This window comes from Ascaphus truei, chromosome 1 (genome assembly GCF_040206685.1).
Source record: "Ascaphus truei isolate aAscTru1 chromosome 1, aAscTru1.hap1, whole genome shotgun sequence".
Lineage (NCBI taxonomy): Eukaryota > Metazoa > Chordata > Amphibia > Anura > Ascaphidae > Ascaphus > Ascaphus truei.
The window spans coordinates 42,618,249-42,634,903 of NC_134483.1; the positions used below are offsets into that span (position 1 = coordinate 42,618,249).

Sequence of the window (16,655 nt, forward strand, 5' to 3'; positions counted from 1 at the left end):
TTGCTGTTCGTGCCGGTCGGAGGCTGTGTTGCTGGCGGGGGACTCGTTCCTGCTCCGCTTCATCTATGTCGAGATCAACTGCATGAGGTTTGATCACCTTTTAAAGAATTCATCTGAGTATCTTGCGCAGTGGACAATACCCTATATCACATTCATCAGATCTGTATTATGAAAATTAGGAACAAACATTTTTTCCAAGTGCTAATTTTTTTAAATAATAATAATGGCATGTTCTTGTATAGTGCTGCTAGTTTTTTACGTAGCGCTTTACAGAGACATTTTGCAGACAGTCCCTGACCCGTGGAGATTACAATCTATGTTTTTTGGTGCCTGAGGCACAGGGAGATAAAATTACTTGCCCAAGGTCACAAGCAGCCAACACTGGGAATTGAACCATGTTCCCCTGCTTCAAGCAGTGCCTTCAAGCACTCACTGAGCCACTCCTCCTTTAGCATTTTAAAATACCTTTAGTCTGCCAATGAAAGAAACCAGTCCATGCTGCCTATCTAATTCTTTATTCTCATTCTGAATGAAAAGCATCCCAATGAATATAGAGCCCTTTCTGGGGTAGTTTTTCTCCTCGTTCTCAGCATTACTTGGTATCCAAGCAAGACATATTAATGCACTGTGCCAACACCACAATGTAGTTTTGTGAGTCACACATTTCCATTGGAATAAGCATAGGGACAACCCTCAATAAACTTAAACCATAACAAGGCCGCAACTCCACCGTAATAACCGAATATTTGATAGGGTCCAATAGCCGCATTAGGTGAGGAAAATGCATGCGAAATGCCTAGACTGCAGGACATCCATCAGTGATGTATAGTAAGCTTCTTCTCTGGTAACACCAGCTTCAGAAAGGGAACACCCTTCTGCTTACTATTCAAGTCTTAGTTTTCAGCAATAACAACAATTGAATTTAATGGCGAGCTAGGCAACAAATAACTCACATTTTACAAGGAGGGTTTTATTGCAGAGTCCCGTTTTAAAGGGCAGCGTAATTAAAATGCAAGATAATAACATTTTACGCTTTAATTAGGAGCCAACACAATTATGTCACACAAGCAATACCACATTTGTGACCTGAAAGACAGCAGTAAACCTGATTTTATTCTTTTAAAATAGCAACTAGTCTCGCTCTCGTCTTAAACCGCCTGTGTTAGGAAGCTTCCTCTTCTATTTTTCCTCGGAGATAAAAAAAATAAAATGAAAAAGAAATATATAAAATAAAACTGTAGTAGTGTTGTCATCGCGCAAGGATAACGCTGGTATTACCGTGACACCTCCACAGCTACTCCGTGTGAACATGTGGAGGTCTGCCTTTGGACATTTATGCATACTGTTGCTTTGGGTGATTACAATGACAGGCGATGTTAGTGATACGGGATCACAAACCATGGTGCCATCATTGTAAGATGTTTTACGATAAGTACAATACATACGGCGCAAGCGGCCATTTTATTTGCCTACGATTTTGCCATCCACATTTACTATATATAATATATATAACTACAGGTGCCTTCATGTATGTATATTATAGTATCCTACCAAGTGTTCAAATTTGGATACGGTTACCATATCCCTGCCTATACTTTAAGTTTGAACAGAGCGTTCTCTGCATACAGTGTTTTTGTGCTGTTATCTATTAAATGCATCAAATTCCACTTGTGTGGATCTATTTACTGTGTGTAATGTTTGTTGCTTAATTTTACAGTGCAAGCCTTTCATACTCTTCCGTTTTGGGCCCCACTAGGATTCACTACTTCACTTACATCAACAAAGAGACGTCACTAGGTATTTTGTTTCATTATTTTTGTGCCATTTTGGCCCACCAGGTTTGGGTGAGGGTATATGTATGTTCACTGTTCGGTGCTCTTGATTGGGAGCCTAAACATCGATTAAATATCTCAATTTTTGAACATTTGGAGTGCCTGTCCTTCTGTATTTCATAATTAGAGAATAGGAGAAATCTCCCCTATACAATGCTCACAGGGAAAGTCCATGCATGAATATATATCTTTAATTAATCATTGTCATTTCTTTTATCCTTCCAAGTAAAGCAGCATTCTTAAATTAGACCTTCATAATCCACCTTATATCCGCAGTCGGTGATAGCACTGTCCAACCATTGAAAAGCCACTTTGTGTAAACTCCCAATAGCCTTAAACAGGTATGTCTTATATGTGTGTCACAGGTTTAAGGTGCAAAGAGACAGTGAAACTTGATAAACTGAATGACAAAAGAGTGGAATTAACTCACATGATCTACTGGAGGGCCAGGTGCTGCTTGGCGTGCTCCTACCGAAGGAGTATCAAGATACAAGAGGTAGTGAATGGCGGTGCAACTGCCTTGGAAAAAATGATGACCCAAGATTGCAGGGTACTGGGTACAAAAAGTTTTAATGGCACATAGTAGACAACACAACAAGAAACTCTGATGCGTTTCAGCCGCACGGGCCTTTGTGCAAAGGCCCGTGCGGCTGAAACGCATCAGAGTTTCTTGTTGTGCTGTCTACTATGTGCCATTAAAACTTTTTGTACCCAGTACCCTGCAATCTTGGGTCATCATTTTTTCCAAGGCAGTTGCACCGCCATTCACTACCTCTTGTATCTTGTATTTCATAATACACAGACGGTATGCATCTTGCATGACATCCAACCTTTGAGAAGTGAGTGCCCTGTTTCTGGACAGTGTAAAAATGGGTTAACAGGTTGGTCTATTGAACAGAATGTTATTAATCCAATTCTGATTCCTTCCAACAGTCCAAAACAAAGGCATTTAAAATGTTGTGGTGTGCATTGTACATTATTGGCTGGATAAAACATAATAAAATGTGGCAAGTACCTTAGTTGATGAAAAAAAAAAAATCTGCTTGATTTCAGAAGGAAATAAAATAAGGAAAGGGGGTCAGTGTGTTGCTATTCCTACTGTGTATTGCACACCATGTTACAGAAGAGTAGCTGGTTACGTGGTAGCAACCATGTTCAAACCACAGTGGCAGCTCATTGTGATCTTGGGTAAAATCATTTCACTGGTCAATGAAAGATTCTACACACACACACAGCAGAGCACACACATCGTTGTGTGTAAATTAGTACATAGAACTAGATGGATTTGGTCATACTTTTATATGTCATAAGGGTTGCTTTGACATCACAAGGTCAAAATAATTTCAGTGCAGTGGATACCAACTGAGTGTATGGTGCCATACAATAAATAGTTAATTGTCAGTGAGAGATAAGAGATATAAACATGTACAGTACGTACTTGTCTTTTTTTAATGACAACCAACTAAATCCTAAATTGTGAAATTCTGTCATTTGTTAGATCTGCCCCAAAATCAAGCTTTTTAAAAGTTTGCAAGCAATTCGTCAAGTACTATAAGACTTTACAACTTGAAATATGGGCTCTGTTCCTGCAAAACCTATATTTTAGTTTAGACTTGTTTAAAAATGGCAAAGTTTCGCCGGACAGTTTCACCCAAGCTTTTTAGGCTAAATAGTTTTAGAAAACATTTTCCAGAATAATTTATTTGAGTTCGGGCAAAACATTGGCAAAGTGAGTTTGGGCACGTTTGCACATCTATATCAAACACAGATTTCAAAGAAGAGAATCTAACACAACATATGTTCAGAACTCAGACGGTTACCTATCAAATCTACTGGATTTAAGTTATACATTGTAAAGGAGAAATTGAGGGGTGGGGGAGGGGGTGTGTGTGAAGAAATATACCTATTTGCTATACCTTTATTTTCTTGACACTAGATCAATAGATTTAGAGGTAAAACCCCCCTCACATCCGCAAAAAAAGTTTTTATAAAAAGGGAAAAATAGGTAAAATTATACGGTCTTCATCAGTGGGTGTTCTAACAAACTACAACAAATACAAATCCAGCGCCCACATCCCCATTAGCGCATACATACTCATCTACACTCACACACATATCCCCATCCACACTGGGACACACATCCACACCGGCGCACACATCCCACCCACACCGGTGTTATGGCGATGGAGCGCTGGCCTGGTCGCGGCCAAACTTCTCTTTGGGACCTACGCACACATCCCCAGCCACACCGGCGCACACATCCCCAGCCACACCGGCGCACACATCCCCAGCCACACTGGCGCACACATCCCCAGCGGCGCACACATCCCCAGCGACGCACACATCCCCAGCCACACCGGCGCACACATCCCCAGTCACCCTGGTGTAAACATCCGCATGGGAACATCCATCCCCACTGGCGCACACATCCCCAGCGGCGCACACATCCCCAGCCACACCAGCGCGCACATACCCAGCGGCGCACACATCCCCAGCCACACCGGCGCCCACATCCCCAGCCACACCGGCGCACACATCCCCAGTCACCCTGGAGTAAACATCCCCATGGGAACATCCATCCCCACTGGCGCACACATGCCCACCCACTAAAACTAAACAAATAATGACGGCTGTCTCTGTAATCTCTCAACATACCACTTCGACTGTAGGCTCGCTCCGGGGCAGGCATTTTCTACCGTATTGTCGGATTTTATTTATTGCACTTATTGTATTATAATTCCCTGTGCTGTCTGTTATAAAGCGCTAAGTACACTGTGGGCGCTATATAAACATGTATAATAGGTTAGAACTAGGAGATCGGTGCATTAAAGAATCGGAAAAGTACAAGTATTTCATTGTGAAACAAGTCCTGGCAATGTTTGGTAAACACTGCCTTAACCCTTTGGGTTCCCCAAGACCTAGTCACTACGTCATGTCCAAAGAGGGTGTTTTTTCCAGGTTACATCGCATCCTGCGTTCCCACGCGACCTGTCACTCTTCAGTTTCTTGGAAAATGGCCACCGAGGTCACATATACGGTTTCTAGGACATGTAAAATGTAGCTATCTAGCTTCCTCTAATATCAGTAGCAAACAGATGCATGGGTCAGTGGATTGTAGTAACGGGAAAGTTAGGCCAGGTCCCTGCTGGATACTGCAGCTCCCGCCACACAATGGGGCCGGGCCTGCTGCGAGGGGGGGCCGCCGCGCTGTACCAACAGAAACTCCTGCTCAAGAAAATTGAGAGCAGGACTCGCGAAGGAGCGCTAGGCCATGCCCCCCGGTGGTCCAGCCAGCCAATAAGGGCGAACCTGCTGGGTGACGTCATGGCCGCGCCCCCCCTGTAGCTCACTGCAGACCGGGGAATTCGACTGCACGCGCCGCCAGCCTCGCAGGCGCGCGTGCAGCGCAGGCACTGGGGCCGTAGCCTTACAATTTCTTTACACGTTAATAAGTATGCAATCATTTCATATGTATTGTATTTACACCAATCATCACTCAACCACTTCTACCTACGTGAGTATTTATTTTTATATAGAGAAAAACTCAATGCAAATTATAACCATTTATTATATAACCTTTAGACCCAAGTTTTAAGATCAGGGTTACCTGCACACAGAGGGGAAACAATCCTGAAGTCCCTTCTTCTTCAGCAAGGAACCTTCCAGGCTGTACATTATGATGTCCATGACCTTTTGGAGTAAAGCGGCGGTTTAATAGCTTACAAACAAAAACATGTAGTATGAACGTAAAGACCAACGGGCATAATCGGTATATAAAAACAATTACGCATTGGATAGATTGTCACAGATATTAAGGCATAGTGTGTCATAATGAACTCAATGCTAATAAAGTAATATTTGTCATACAATTCAATCTTTAATATAAGATCTAAATATTCAGTATATTGACTCACGCCACATGTATGTCACTTAGAGAAGGGGTGCGCAAACTGGGGGGCGCGGCAGTTGCAGAGGACCCGCGCTCTCCCCGCCCCTCCCCACCCCCCCAAGGCCTTTAAATTAATGCCGGGGGATCGTGTGAGGCCTCTGCAACTTCACTTACCCGGTCTACGGCGACGTGTCGCCATGGCAACACAACGTCATTTGACGCTGCAGGGTCACGTGATGGCATGTTGCCATGGAAACAGTCATTTAACGCCGAGATCCGGAGACAAGGGAAGCAGGCCGGGGGGCGCAGCAGGGAAAGATTGTGCACCCCTGACTTAGAGGGCTAGACTCCCTGTATTGGTGTTAACTCCACACCGAAACGTACACCGATTAAATAAAAAATATTTTTGTGCCACAGTGTTAGTTAAATCTGGATTGATTACAGGAGCAGCACCTGGCAAGGTGTGTATGTTCCATATATACCACTTTAATAGATAGTCATATATATATATTATATGTACAGTATGAGTTTAACGCCTTCAGTTTGGAGAATGCCGCTTTGTTGAATGGAAAATTTCATTAAAAAGTTTGTGTTCTGAAAATGAAATCTACTTCACAATAAAATTTGTGTTGTTTTTCACAGATACTAAGTGAAGATATACAATGTACAATGTATATAGCTTTATGCTAATCATTTTTATGAATAAATTTTATTTCCTAAAAAAAAAAAAAGAAATTGGTCATACAAATATATTTATATACACCGATACGTATACACTTATATATTATTCTATTTAAAGTATCAAAAGAAACATTTACCTCCACCAAGAGATCCACAACATCCGAAGGCATTTTTTCAATAAGTATTTCTACAACTCTCAGGATCTCTCCTTTAGCTCGAGCCAGAGCAGTAGTGTGAATATTCTGCTGAGACTGTGTGTTTGCTGCCATAACCGTATGTCTGTGTACCTAGAAAGAAAAGCACCCAAGGAAACAATATCACAGTCAGCTTACAGCAAATTCCGAACTGTGGACACAAAAACTGTACTCCCATTATTCTCCAATACGTTTATTCATTCAAACATAGTTTAGCATTTTTTCCCTTAACTTATATGCCACTTGTTACATAAATAAACATTGCATGACATAATTAGACCATATATTAGGGTACAACGGGTGATCATTATCAATCAACTAAAATCAATATTAACAACCTTGTAGTGTCCATATATAGGGATGAGGTGAGATGGATAAAGTTGAGCATATGAAGGTAACGTGGAAATATTAGCCTGGTCACAAATTACACTGGAACATTTGTGTCACAAAACATTATGCATCATAGAAGTTGAGAGACATTTTTAGCAATGCAACACTCCAGAAAACTATGCTTACAAATAGAAGCGTTAAAACCATCCACATTTGGGATCTATTTCTGAAAATGAACAGGATTCAATACTGAATATGACCACAGACCCTGATGTTTTAAAGCGTATTCACTTCCATTTCTGAGCAGGGCTTCCCCATGAAAAGATCTACAGTACTCATTGGGTGCAAACGTTACTGCTTAGTGGCCAATAGGTAGGCTGCTCACAAGACCATACACTCCAAATTTAGATTTTATCTTTAAATTGAATTTAGATTATTTCCTATTTATAATGTGCAATCCTAGTCAGATATATGTTGGTTAAATCTAAAGTGTGTGTGTGACATTCCTCTTGGCTGCTCCCCTGTATGACATGATGGGCCAACCGGTCTCCACCTAGGGAAGGATGTCTCTTTAGGGCTGATAATGTGGCTTTCAGGGCCAGCAACGCCCGGCATAGTACAAATCTTAATGGCGAATTTATCAGCAAAATTGGGTAAGAACATTTTCGAGAAGAAAAAGTTAAAAACACAATATTTGCTAAAGTTTAAAGGCATAGAATTGGAATCCAATATTGGTTTCTGAGCCCCTGTGAAAACCCTTGGGTAGTTGGCACAATAATGATTGAATGAATTGCACCAGCTGACTATTAGTGTGGGCATGTTTTTGAGCATTAGTTCGTTAAATAGTTTGTTAAAAAACAAAACAAAAAATCATAGGATAGCAAATATGGGGAAAATATGACAAATATTATATTACAAATTTTAGAAAATAGAAAAATATCAACTTTTTGAAAATCCAAATAAGTGCAATCATGTATTCTCCAGGGCATATATATATATATATATAGATATATACTGTATTTGCTATCTACAGTTTAGGTTTTCAAGCGAAATGAAACACAACTATTCTACATCTTTTCACTAATCAAAACGAGATTGCATATTACATGTAATGAATTAATCAATCTATCACTAAGGCGCTTCATAAGAAAATAAATATCTACTACTGTACATCTTTGCACTGGGGCAAAATGACCATGTGATCTATTAACAAATAACCCTCCTTTCTTTCTGTGCGACAATAACGAGATCGCTCGTATTAAAATTGACACCTTTTCTTTTACATTATGAGCGTATATTTCCTTCCCCTATAACAAAGAAATGTGTTTCGGTTTAAAACTAAAGCAACGCTGAAGCACGAGAGTTGGACTTAACCATTCAGATAATCATCCTTCTGGAAATGCAGTGCAGAGAATGGTGCAAAGTTCTTACCTCCTTAGCAATCGTTGTTATGAAGGCGGGTGGTCTGGCCGTGGCAATGAGCGAGAGAGCATGTCGTGAAGAGCGGGCGGAGTCAGCTGCTGGACTCAGGGGCAGCCCAATTGTGATGCTAAACAGGGATCAGGCGGGGAGAGGGGAAAAAAAAGAAAAGAAGCATTAGAAATATAGAGTGAAAAAGATTAGACACAGCTTATAATGTCAGTTCAAGGTCAATGGGATCACTCAAACAGTTAGAATATAATGGACTTCCAACAATGAGCAGTGATTAGAAGTCAGGGTGTTCTAGCATCAAATACAAAATTGAATAATTAAGCGTGAAGATTGAAAACAGTATGTGCATCTGTCCAACGTGTTAAAAGGGTCTTGTTAACAAATTATGTAGCCATAGCACTGAATACATATCACAAAGACCACAGTAAAGCAATTATAAATGTTTCCACTTTGAGACTAAAGTTAGGAAAAGCATATGGATGTCTTTTATAAAGAGCAATGTTTGACTTCCTTTCCCCTCACTAAGTTATAAACCGTGGGATGGAAAGGCATCTTTTGCAATGCATTCACATGACAAGATTTTATAGATAATCTTGCGCTACATTGCTGTAGAAATTAGACATTAAGGGCCTCATGCAGAGAGCATAGAATTTTAAAATTGGCGAATTTCATAAAAAGTAGCTTTTTTGGAGAGTTTTATTCTCCATATGCAGAAAAGTGCGAATTCTGCTATGTTTAACATGGATGCGTGTGGCGAGTTTAAATTGGCGAGATGCGCGCTTCAGAAACGTGTAAAAACAAATTTGCGCCTTTTTTCCCCTTTACTATAGGCGGCGAGCGCCATCTTGCCATCTTTTCCTGGCGCGGCAAAAATGCGAGAATCGCGCCATTTTTTGGCGCGAACAGCCGCTACATGCCGTTCGCACCTCTCTGCATTCGGAGAGTTTTAAAAATGGCGAGATGGAGGTTCTCGCCAGCCGCGAGGCGAGTTTTAGACATAGGAAAAAAAAATTGGCGCGTTTTTCGTAACTCGCCATTTTCTGCCGTTTTCTGCGCGAAATTGAACAAAAAATGGCGAGTTTTGAAATAACGATGCTCTCTGCATGAGGCCCTAAGTGTGTAAAAGACTTCCTTCCTCTTCATCAAAAGAAATACATCTTGATATAAAATAGCAGGTATTTCCTGGATTTGTTTATTTTAGAAAAGTCCATACAATGTTTAAAATTGATCAAAAAAAAAATATTCTTCAAAATGTCTAGTGCTCAATACACCTCATTCTCTACTCAAGCGACATTATTTTTAGGAAGAGGTTATAATGTAAATATGTCTAAACCGATGTCCTACTTACATAAGGTACAACTGTTATACAATAACCATTATAGTAGCCAACATTACAATTCCTTCTTTCATCCCTCCAACTGAAATGATTCCAACAAAGCATTCAATTGGAAGCAAGTTGGATGCGTATGTTGTCATTACAGACAGCTAGTTTGTCAACAATGACAAGAAAGAAGGAAACTATGTTATAGATTTTTCTCTTATGGGGGAAAAAAAAAGATAAATCTTTGGACTGTGGCCAAATGACCATCTGATTTATCTATAAAATACCCCTTTGTTCTTGAGCAGGAAAAAAAAAAAAAAGCTTTGATATCCCTCAAGTTTATTGCGATTACATTTCTTAGTGAAAAAGAATCAACGTATTTCACTCAATGCATGAAGTTCTATAGAGAAACAAAGTTGATGGGCTCATCTAGACATCTAGGGCTACCAACGTACACAGAAGTTAACCTATATAATGCTGGGGGTCCAACCTACTGCATTTTGGCGTTGTGTTGCGATTATGTCGCGACTGGTGCCCAAATGCTGGAAGTGGAGGGGGCTCCACTTCCATTTTGATGGTGCTGGATGCCCCATCGGAGTCGTCAGTCCAAACTGCCCCTAGAAAGCAATCACGTGTCCATGACATACCTGGTATGTCTATAGGTCATTGTTAAGCCGCAAAGGATCCAACACCTATTATCCGTGCTCAGAGAAAGTAGATGCTTGTGTGTGTGGGAGACACTTTACTCTATTTCCCTGCACTTGTGAACAGGTGAATTGCACAAACGAAGGAGAGGTTTAGTGTTGTCTCTTACACCAATAAGGAACATATACAGACCAGCGCCCAAAAAGAATCCAAAGTCCCTAATAGAGTCCAAACATATGGAAGGGAAGATAATCCAAATGCTCCAATCACTGTAAGATCTCCAATCCGGGGGTCCGTGACATAGGGACAGAAACAATGAAAAATAATAGCGTAATACGTAATGTTAAAATGGGATAAACAACATGAAACACTTAACAGAAGACAAACATAAAACAATCAAGCTGAAAGAAAAATAACTATTTAATAAAACAAACGGAGCCTGCTGCAGCGGGTCATCAAGGGGTTAAAACCCAAAATCCTACTTACAGCAGGACTGGAATAACAAGCATGTGTAACCAAGTGGGGCAGACGCCTGCAGCAGTGGGGGTCCTCACGGGCTCCCTGATGTGTAGTATCTTTCCCTCTAGCTTCAAAACACTCTCCAAGATGGATGCCGAGTAAGGGAACTCCACACTCTCCTGCTTGCCAGCACTGCAGCTTCAATTATGCTGCTTCCTGCTTCACGTGACTGACACTTCTCACAACCAGTGTTACTCCAAGGCTCCGTGACCTTTGACCCTACGCATTTCGTGACTGACGTAACTTCCCTGAGCTAGAGGGAAAGATACTACACATCAGGGAGCCCGTGAGGACTCCCACTGCTGCAGGCGTCTGCCCCACTTGGTTATACATGCTTGTTATTCCAGTCCTGCTGTAAGTAAGGTTTTGTGTTTTAACCCCTTGATGACCCGCTGCAGCAGGCTCCGTTTGTTTTATTAAATAGTTACTTTTCTTTCAGCTTGATTGTTTTATGTTTGTCTTCTGTTAAGTGTTTCATGTTGTTTGTCCCATTTTAACATTACGTATTACACTATTATTTTTCTTTGTTTCTGTCCCTATGTCACGGACCCCCGGATTGGAGATCTTACAGTGATTGGAGCATTTGGATTATCTTCCCTTCCATCTGTTTGGACTCTATTAGGGACTTTGGATTCTTTTTGGGCGCTGGTCTGTATATGTTCTTTGTGTTCTCTCTGGTGTTGTTCTGCTAGTGTTCCTGGCTGCCCTGTACACATTATGTTATTATTGTTAGTATTTTATTTTATTGTACGTAGCGCCTAAGCACTTTTCTTTGTGTTATCTCTTACACCAATATAATGACGGCACTGTGCCAATCTGAGTCATTGTTTAACATGCTGGGGAAGATTCGAGTTCCATTTAAATGAGTGGGACGCAGATCTTCTCCAGCACAGAGAACATGGCGTCACTGCATATTTAACATGGGTCATAGGGCGTTCCTTGAGAAATTGTACCTGTACGACTAGCGTAATGCCAATCATATTACAGTATATAAAGAAGGGCTCCTTTAACCCTTTGAGTGCCCCAAGACAGTCACAAAGTCATGAGGACAAACTCCAGGGTGGCATATGCAAGCCTAGCTACTGAATAAATACATCTCCCAATACATTACCATTCATCATAAGAACTGTAGAGATACCGTATTATAAAATGTAATCCCTATTCTGCACAATAAAAGCATACACCCCCATCTTCTTATTTCGGTAGCCCTGCTATGCAGATGCCATTTTGTCCTCTCAGAAATCCCAACGCAAGGTAAACGCAGGCTTTTATTCCTGCTCAGGGGCTGCTAAGCACGTGTTTCTGTCAACAGTATTTTTCTCTTCTTGCTGGCCAGGCACAGAAGCTTTTTGAAAAGCAACAGGCTTCTTGCTAATTCATTAACATCACACAGCAGTGGTAGTATGTGGCCAGAGATTAACCCCCTCCTGCAGCTGGACCAGCTGGCTTGCATGTCGTCTTTCAGAGCGAAAGCTGTGCGTGATGGAGCAGGCACATTGCACCAAAGCTTCAGACCAAAACAAAGGCAGGTTCAAGACAACTATTTCACTAGCATCACCAACTGTTACTTTTAATGCGTTGAAACAGTCAAAAGGGATCATTTGTTTCCATATCTAGAGGACATTTGCCCAGAATACAGCCAATGTTTATTTTTGACAGCATTATAATTATAGACGTATCCTTCTTAGCACAATGAAAGTGGTGACATTTACAGACTCTCTCTGTATAGAAAAACCGATTTAAAAAAAAAAATGTTTTATTTCATTGTTTTAAATAGTTTGAAATACTACAATTCTCTAGAAATGTATAGCTGCTGAATTTGAAAATAAAATGTACTTTAAAAAAGAGATGATGTAGGATACATGTTAATTGACAAACACAGTGCTGCAAAAGCAGAGAGACGTGGGAGATTGAACAAAAACGTTATTATTAAACTACTGTAAAGCACAACTTCAGAATACTATAACATATTATACACTGAACCTTAATTCTGTCATGTTCAATATTGCTGTGTTTATTTTCATTTACGTCTTAACTACAAGCTGTGATATATCATTGTACAACGACAACAGACATTACTCCGGTTATGACACCAAAGATGGTCTTTGCTGAAGTAGCAAGACCACATATTCTTGCAATTTCAGTACTTTCTTTCTTACAAGTAAAACACTTGAACGTCTAAGAGTTCAGCATGATTTAGCCCTCTGTGTTAACTGAGCATTTAAGAGTTCAATTGAAAACAATGCAAAGTCTTAATGACTGATAGATAAGTCTTATTGTTGGGTTAAACATACAGCTCAACCCCCTTATAACGCTGTGCTTGGGGTCCAAAGAATCACATCGCGTTATAAGCGGATCGCATTAGAAATAATGTACAATTGTATGCATTGTACAATAAAGTATTTAACACACCAATAATCGTGTTGTAAAGTATTCATAAATACGAAAATTGTGAGCCATGCTTGCATCGTGTTATAAGCGGATTCGCGCTGTAACGGATCGCGTTGTAACGGATCACGTTATAACGGGGTTGAGCTGTATCTTAAAGCAATGTGAACTACTGACCTTTCATATAGTCAGGATGCTGAATTCTTAATTTGCCAGTAGTGAATGGCATGCTCTGTTATAAACTGTCCCTTTACTTGTAATGACGATAATGGTAAAGATTCAGCACCCACTGGCCTCAAACAAATTCAAGTCACAGCTAATGGAACAGCATACACTTTTTGAGCTAATATGTTATATTATACATTTTTAATGGACTGCATTATTTATTGAGCTTTGACAAACCATGAACGAAAATTACGAAATGCCTGTGGGTCAAATATACAAATTGTATGGGTTCTGACTCAAATTGTTACACTTTAAACACATTTAACCCTCCTTTAGTGCAATAAGGCATTTTCCCTTTCCCCATTCTTGGTGCATGTAATCAACTATCATTGTAAAGATGTACGCGATGCGCTCTGGCTTTTTATAAACTACTTTCACAAGCATGTAATAGACGGATGTGTAGCCTGAATGGAAGTTACCGCAGATATGACTACAGCTTACATCTTTTTTTTTAAATCTACATATACACAAACACATTTACATACTGTACGTTATATTGACCTGTCTGGAAAGCTTTACCAGGGTCACGACGACACCTACAAAATTATAGGCCGTTTCCTGTGTTGGCAGTCTATGAGTTTATTTTTTATGCTTTACTTGACATGTGAGAAAAAAAATGTATTCTGAAAATGTTTTTTTTTTTTTAATACAATGAAGTATAAATAAATATGTAATTTTTGGGGCAAAAGGAAAATCTAATCCAGGACCCTAAAAATGTGGCAAGCGATAGGATTGCTGATTCTCTATGGAGGAGATTCACAGAGACCTGTTGTAGAGTAACACACTTGTTCCGGTATTTACGAACATAGTAGGAGAATCCAAAGCATTGTGTTTTTTTTAATTATTACATCTCATTTCCAAGTTATAATCAATAATCCATTTTTCATTTCAATCACTGTGTGATACACTGGCGACACACTTTATTCGAGCTCGGCTAGTCCCACGAATTCGGGTATACCCGGGTGTATTGAGGTTTGTGACTGTTTTCTGCCCGAGTGCATTGAGGTATTTTCCAGGCAGGGATTGAAGCATTTTATTCCTGCTGGCTGCAATACTGCACAGTATATATATATATATATACTGCATTACAATTCATGAATTTATGCCATCTGGTAGACACGCGAAGCATTGCAGCCTATTAAATTCTAATCATTATCATTTAACAGATCAGCCGCCCGTCAGCCAGGCATGAACCCAGGCTGGGAAGGCAAACGCAACGGGGCTTGTCAGAGGTGAGGAGCGGCGCATTCCAGGTATCTGCCAGGTACATACTGGGTATTTGCTCGAATAAAGTGTGTCGGTGCAGTAACATATTTCTTTGGAATAGGTTATATTTGTTATAGTACTAAATATCCACTCTACTGTACCACAAAATATGTTGGTGCCATATAGAAAATAGTACTGTAGTTCTCTAGACAATACTGTAGTAATTCACTACACAGACATACCCCGCTATACGGACACAGACCTTCACTTTACGGACACTCGCGAGTACGGACATATTTACAATAGCACCATATGCTCGCTTCACAAGTACGGACACTTATTCAGCTCTACAGACCGCCGTAGTTGTGAGACGCGCTGATTTCCCTCGCCCAATTGGAAACCGGCAGCTCGCGCAAGCGCCTGTGAGTAGGACACAGGCACGTCCTGAACAGCAATACCGGCTCCCTAACTGTATCGAAGTGTAAAAAGGTGGTGCTGCACTTTAAGTACATTGCCGCTTTACATACATGCTCTGGACCCATTGCGTACGGTAATGCGTGGTATGCCTGTACATTGTTTTATCACTGGACTATTTCAGTCAGCCATTCACATGTTTATTTGTAGAAGATATCTGTATACTGGCACAGTGGATTATTTCTACAGTATGCTCAACTGAGCTCTCAGAAATATTATTTTGCAAAGGGGACACAATTAATAAAGCTTAAAATACTCACTCATGACCTGAATATACTTGAAAACGAGAAGTAACTCTCAATGTATTACTTCCTGGTAAAATATTTTATAAATAAATAAATATACTAGACAATCATTTCAGGTAAGGCCTCGGACATGGTATGGCAGACCGTGTGGACGTGAACAGACTGCCTTAAGGCAGTGTTCGCTTCCATGTGATGAGCGGGCGCGTGCAAGCAGGAGGGGGCGCGAGTTGCGTGAGAAATCAGTTCAACTGATTTCTCAACGTGACAGACGTCACTAGGAACGCCCCCAGGAACGCCACACCACGGCCCCTCTGGTATGGCCAGGGAAAGTCCCCACTTTCCTTCAGCCTCCAGGTGCCTCCGCGTGGGAGAAGACACCATGTCCACAGCCGTAGTTCTTCAACAGCTATGACCAACAGTGTCAGTAGATTCCACCTCATTCACAACAGAATTCAAGAATCAAAATAAAATACCACTATCTATATAGCCAATGACTAACACACAATCATCTGCTGAACAAATCTGGAAAATGATCAGAAACAATGAGACACGGAGGTCAGGGCTCCGCCAGTAAACGTTTAGCAATAGTAATCCTTTTAACATTCAGGATATGTTTGAATCTGTTACTCACTTGGTGGGAGTAATTTTGCCGTGCGTGGGAGTAGTTTTGCCGTGCGGTGGGAGTAGTTTTGCCGTGCGGTGATGACAACTAGTGATCTTTGAAGCCCACTGGATTTGACCAATAACTACAGAGCTTTACCTTAATATTTTATCTATTCATTGGCAGACCGTCTAACTTTCATTTCTTTCAGACTCATTTAAAAAGGATTGAGTGCTTATTTGATACTGTGCGTCACATGAGGATTTTGAAGATTAAAGACTAGTATTCATTGAACGTTCTCTTGCCTGTGGTATTTAACTTTGGGCGAAAACTGAAATTTAAAGCAAGGCCAAAATAATTTTTTTGAAGAGAGACTATTATTTGGTCACTTACCCCTTTATATAATTCGCACTGTAAAATAACGTAGCAATACAGTGTGAAAAACTGCTACGGAAACTTTCTAATTGCACAGTAGACAATCAAGTCGTTTTTAAATTACACAATTTGTTTATTGTGGCTGTTCACAAAATGTTGCTAAGCTTTCTGAATGGAGTACTGTACTTCCTTCATTTGCATGCAACTATCTAAATAAATATGATTGGAAATTAACAGGCGTCGCTCAGAATGTATTGCAGGTATCGCATTCTGTGTTACTGTAAATACATATATCTTTT

At 40.5% G+C, this 16,655-nt stretch overlaps 1 protein-coding gene across 1 annotated transcript in view; it reads right to left on the reverse strand.

Moving 5' to 3' along the window:
* WDR7 (WD repeat domain 7) overlaps positions 1–16,655 on the reverse strand; it is a 389,063-nt gene that overhangs the window by 99,914 nt on the left and 272,494 nt on the right. Inside the window, exons 12-14 of the mRNA XM_075586908.1 lie at positions 8,358–8,475; positions 6,540–6,689; positions 5,440–5,522 (exon numbers count right to left, since the gene is read on the reverse strand). Of these exons, the coding sequence (XP_075443023.1) occupies positions 5,440–5,522; positions 6,540–6,689; positions 8,358–8,475 (351 nt within the window). The remainder of the gene's footprint in view (positions 1–5,439; positions 5,523–6,539; positions 6,690–8,357; positions 8,476–16,655) is intronic.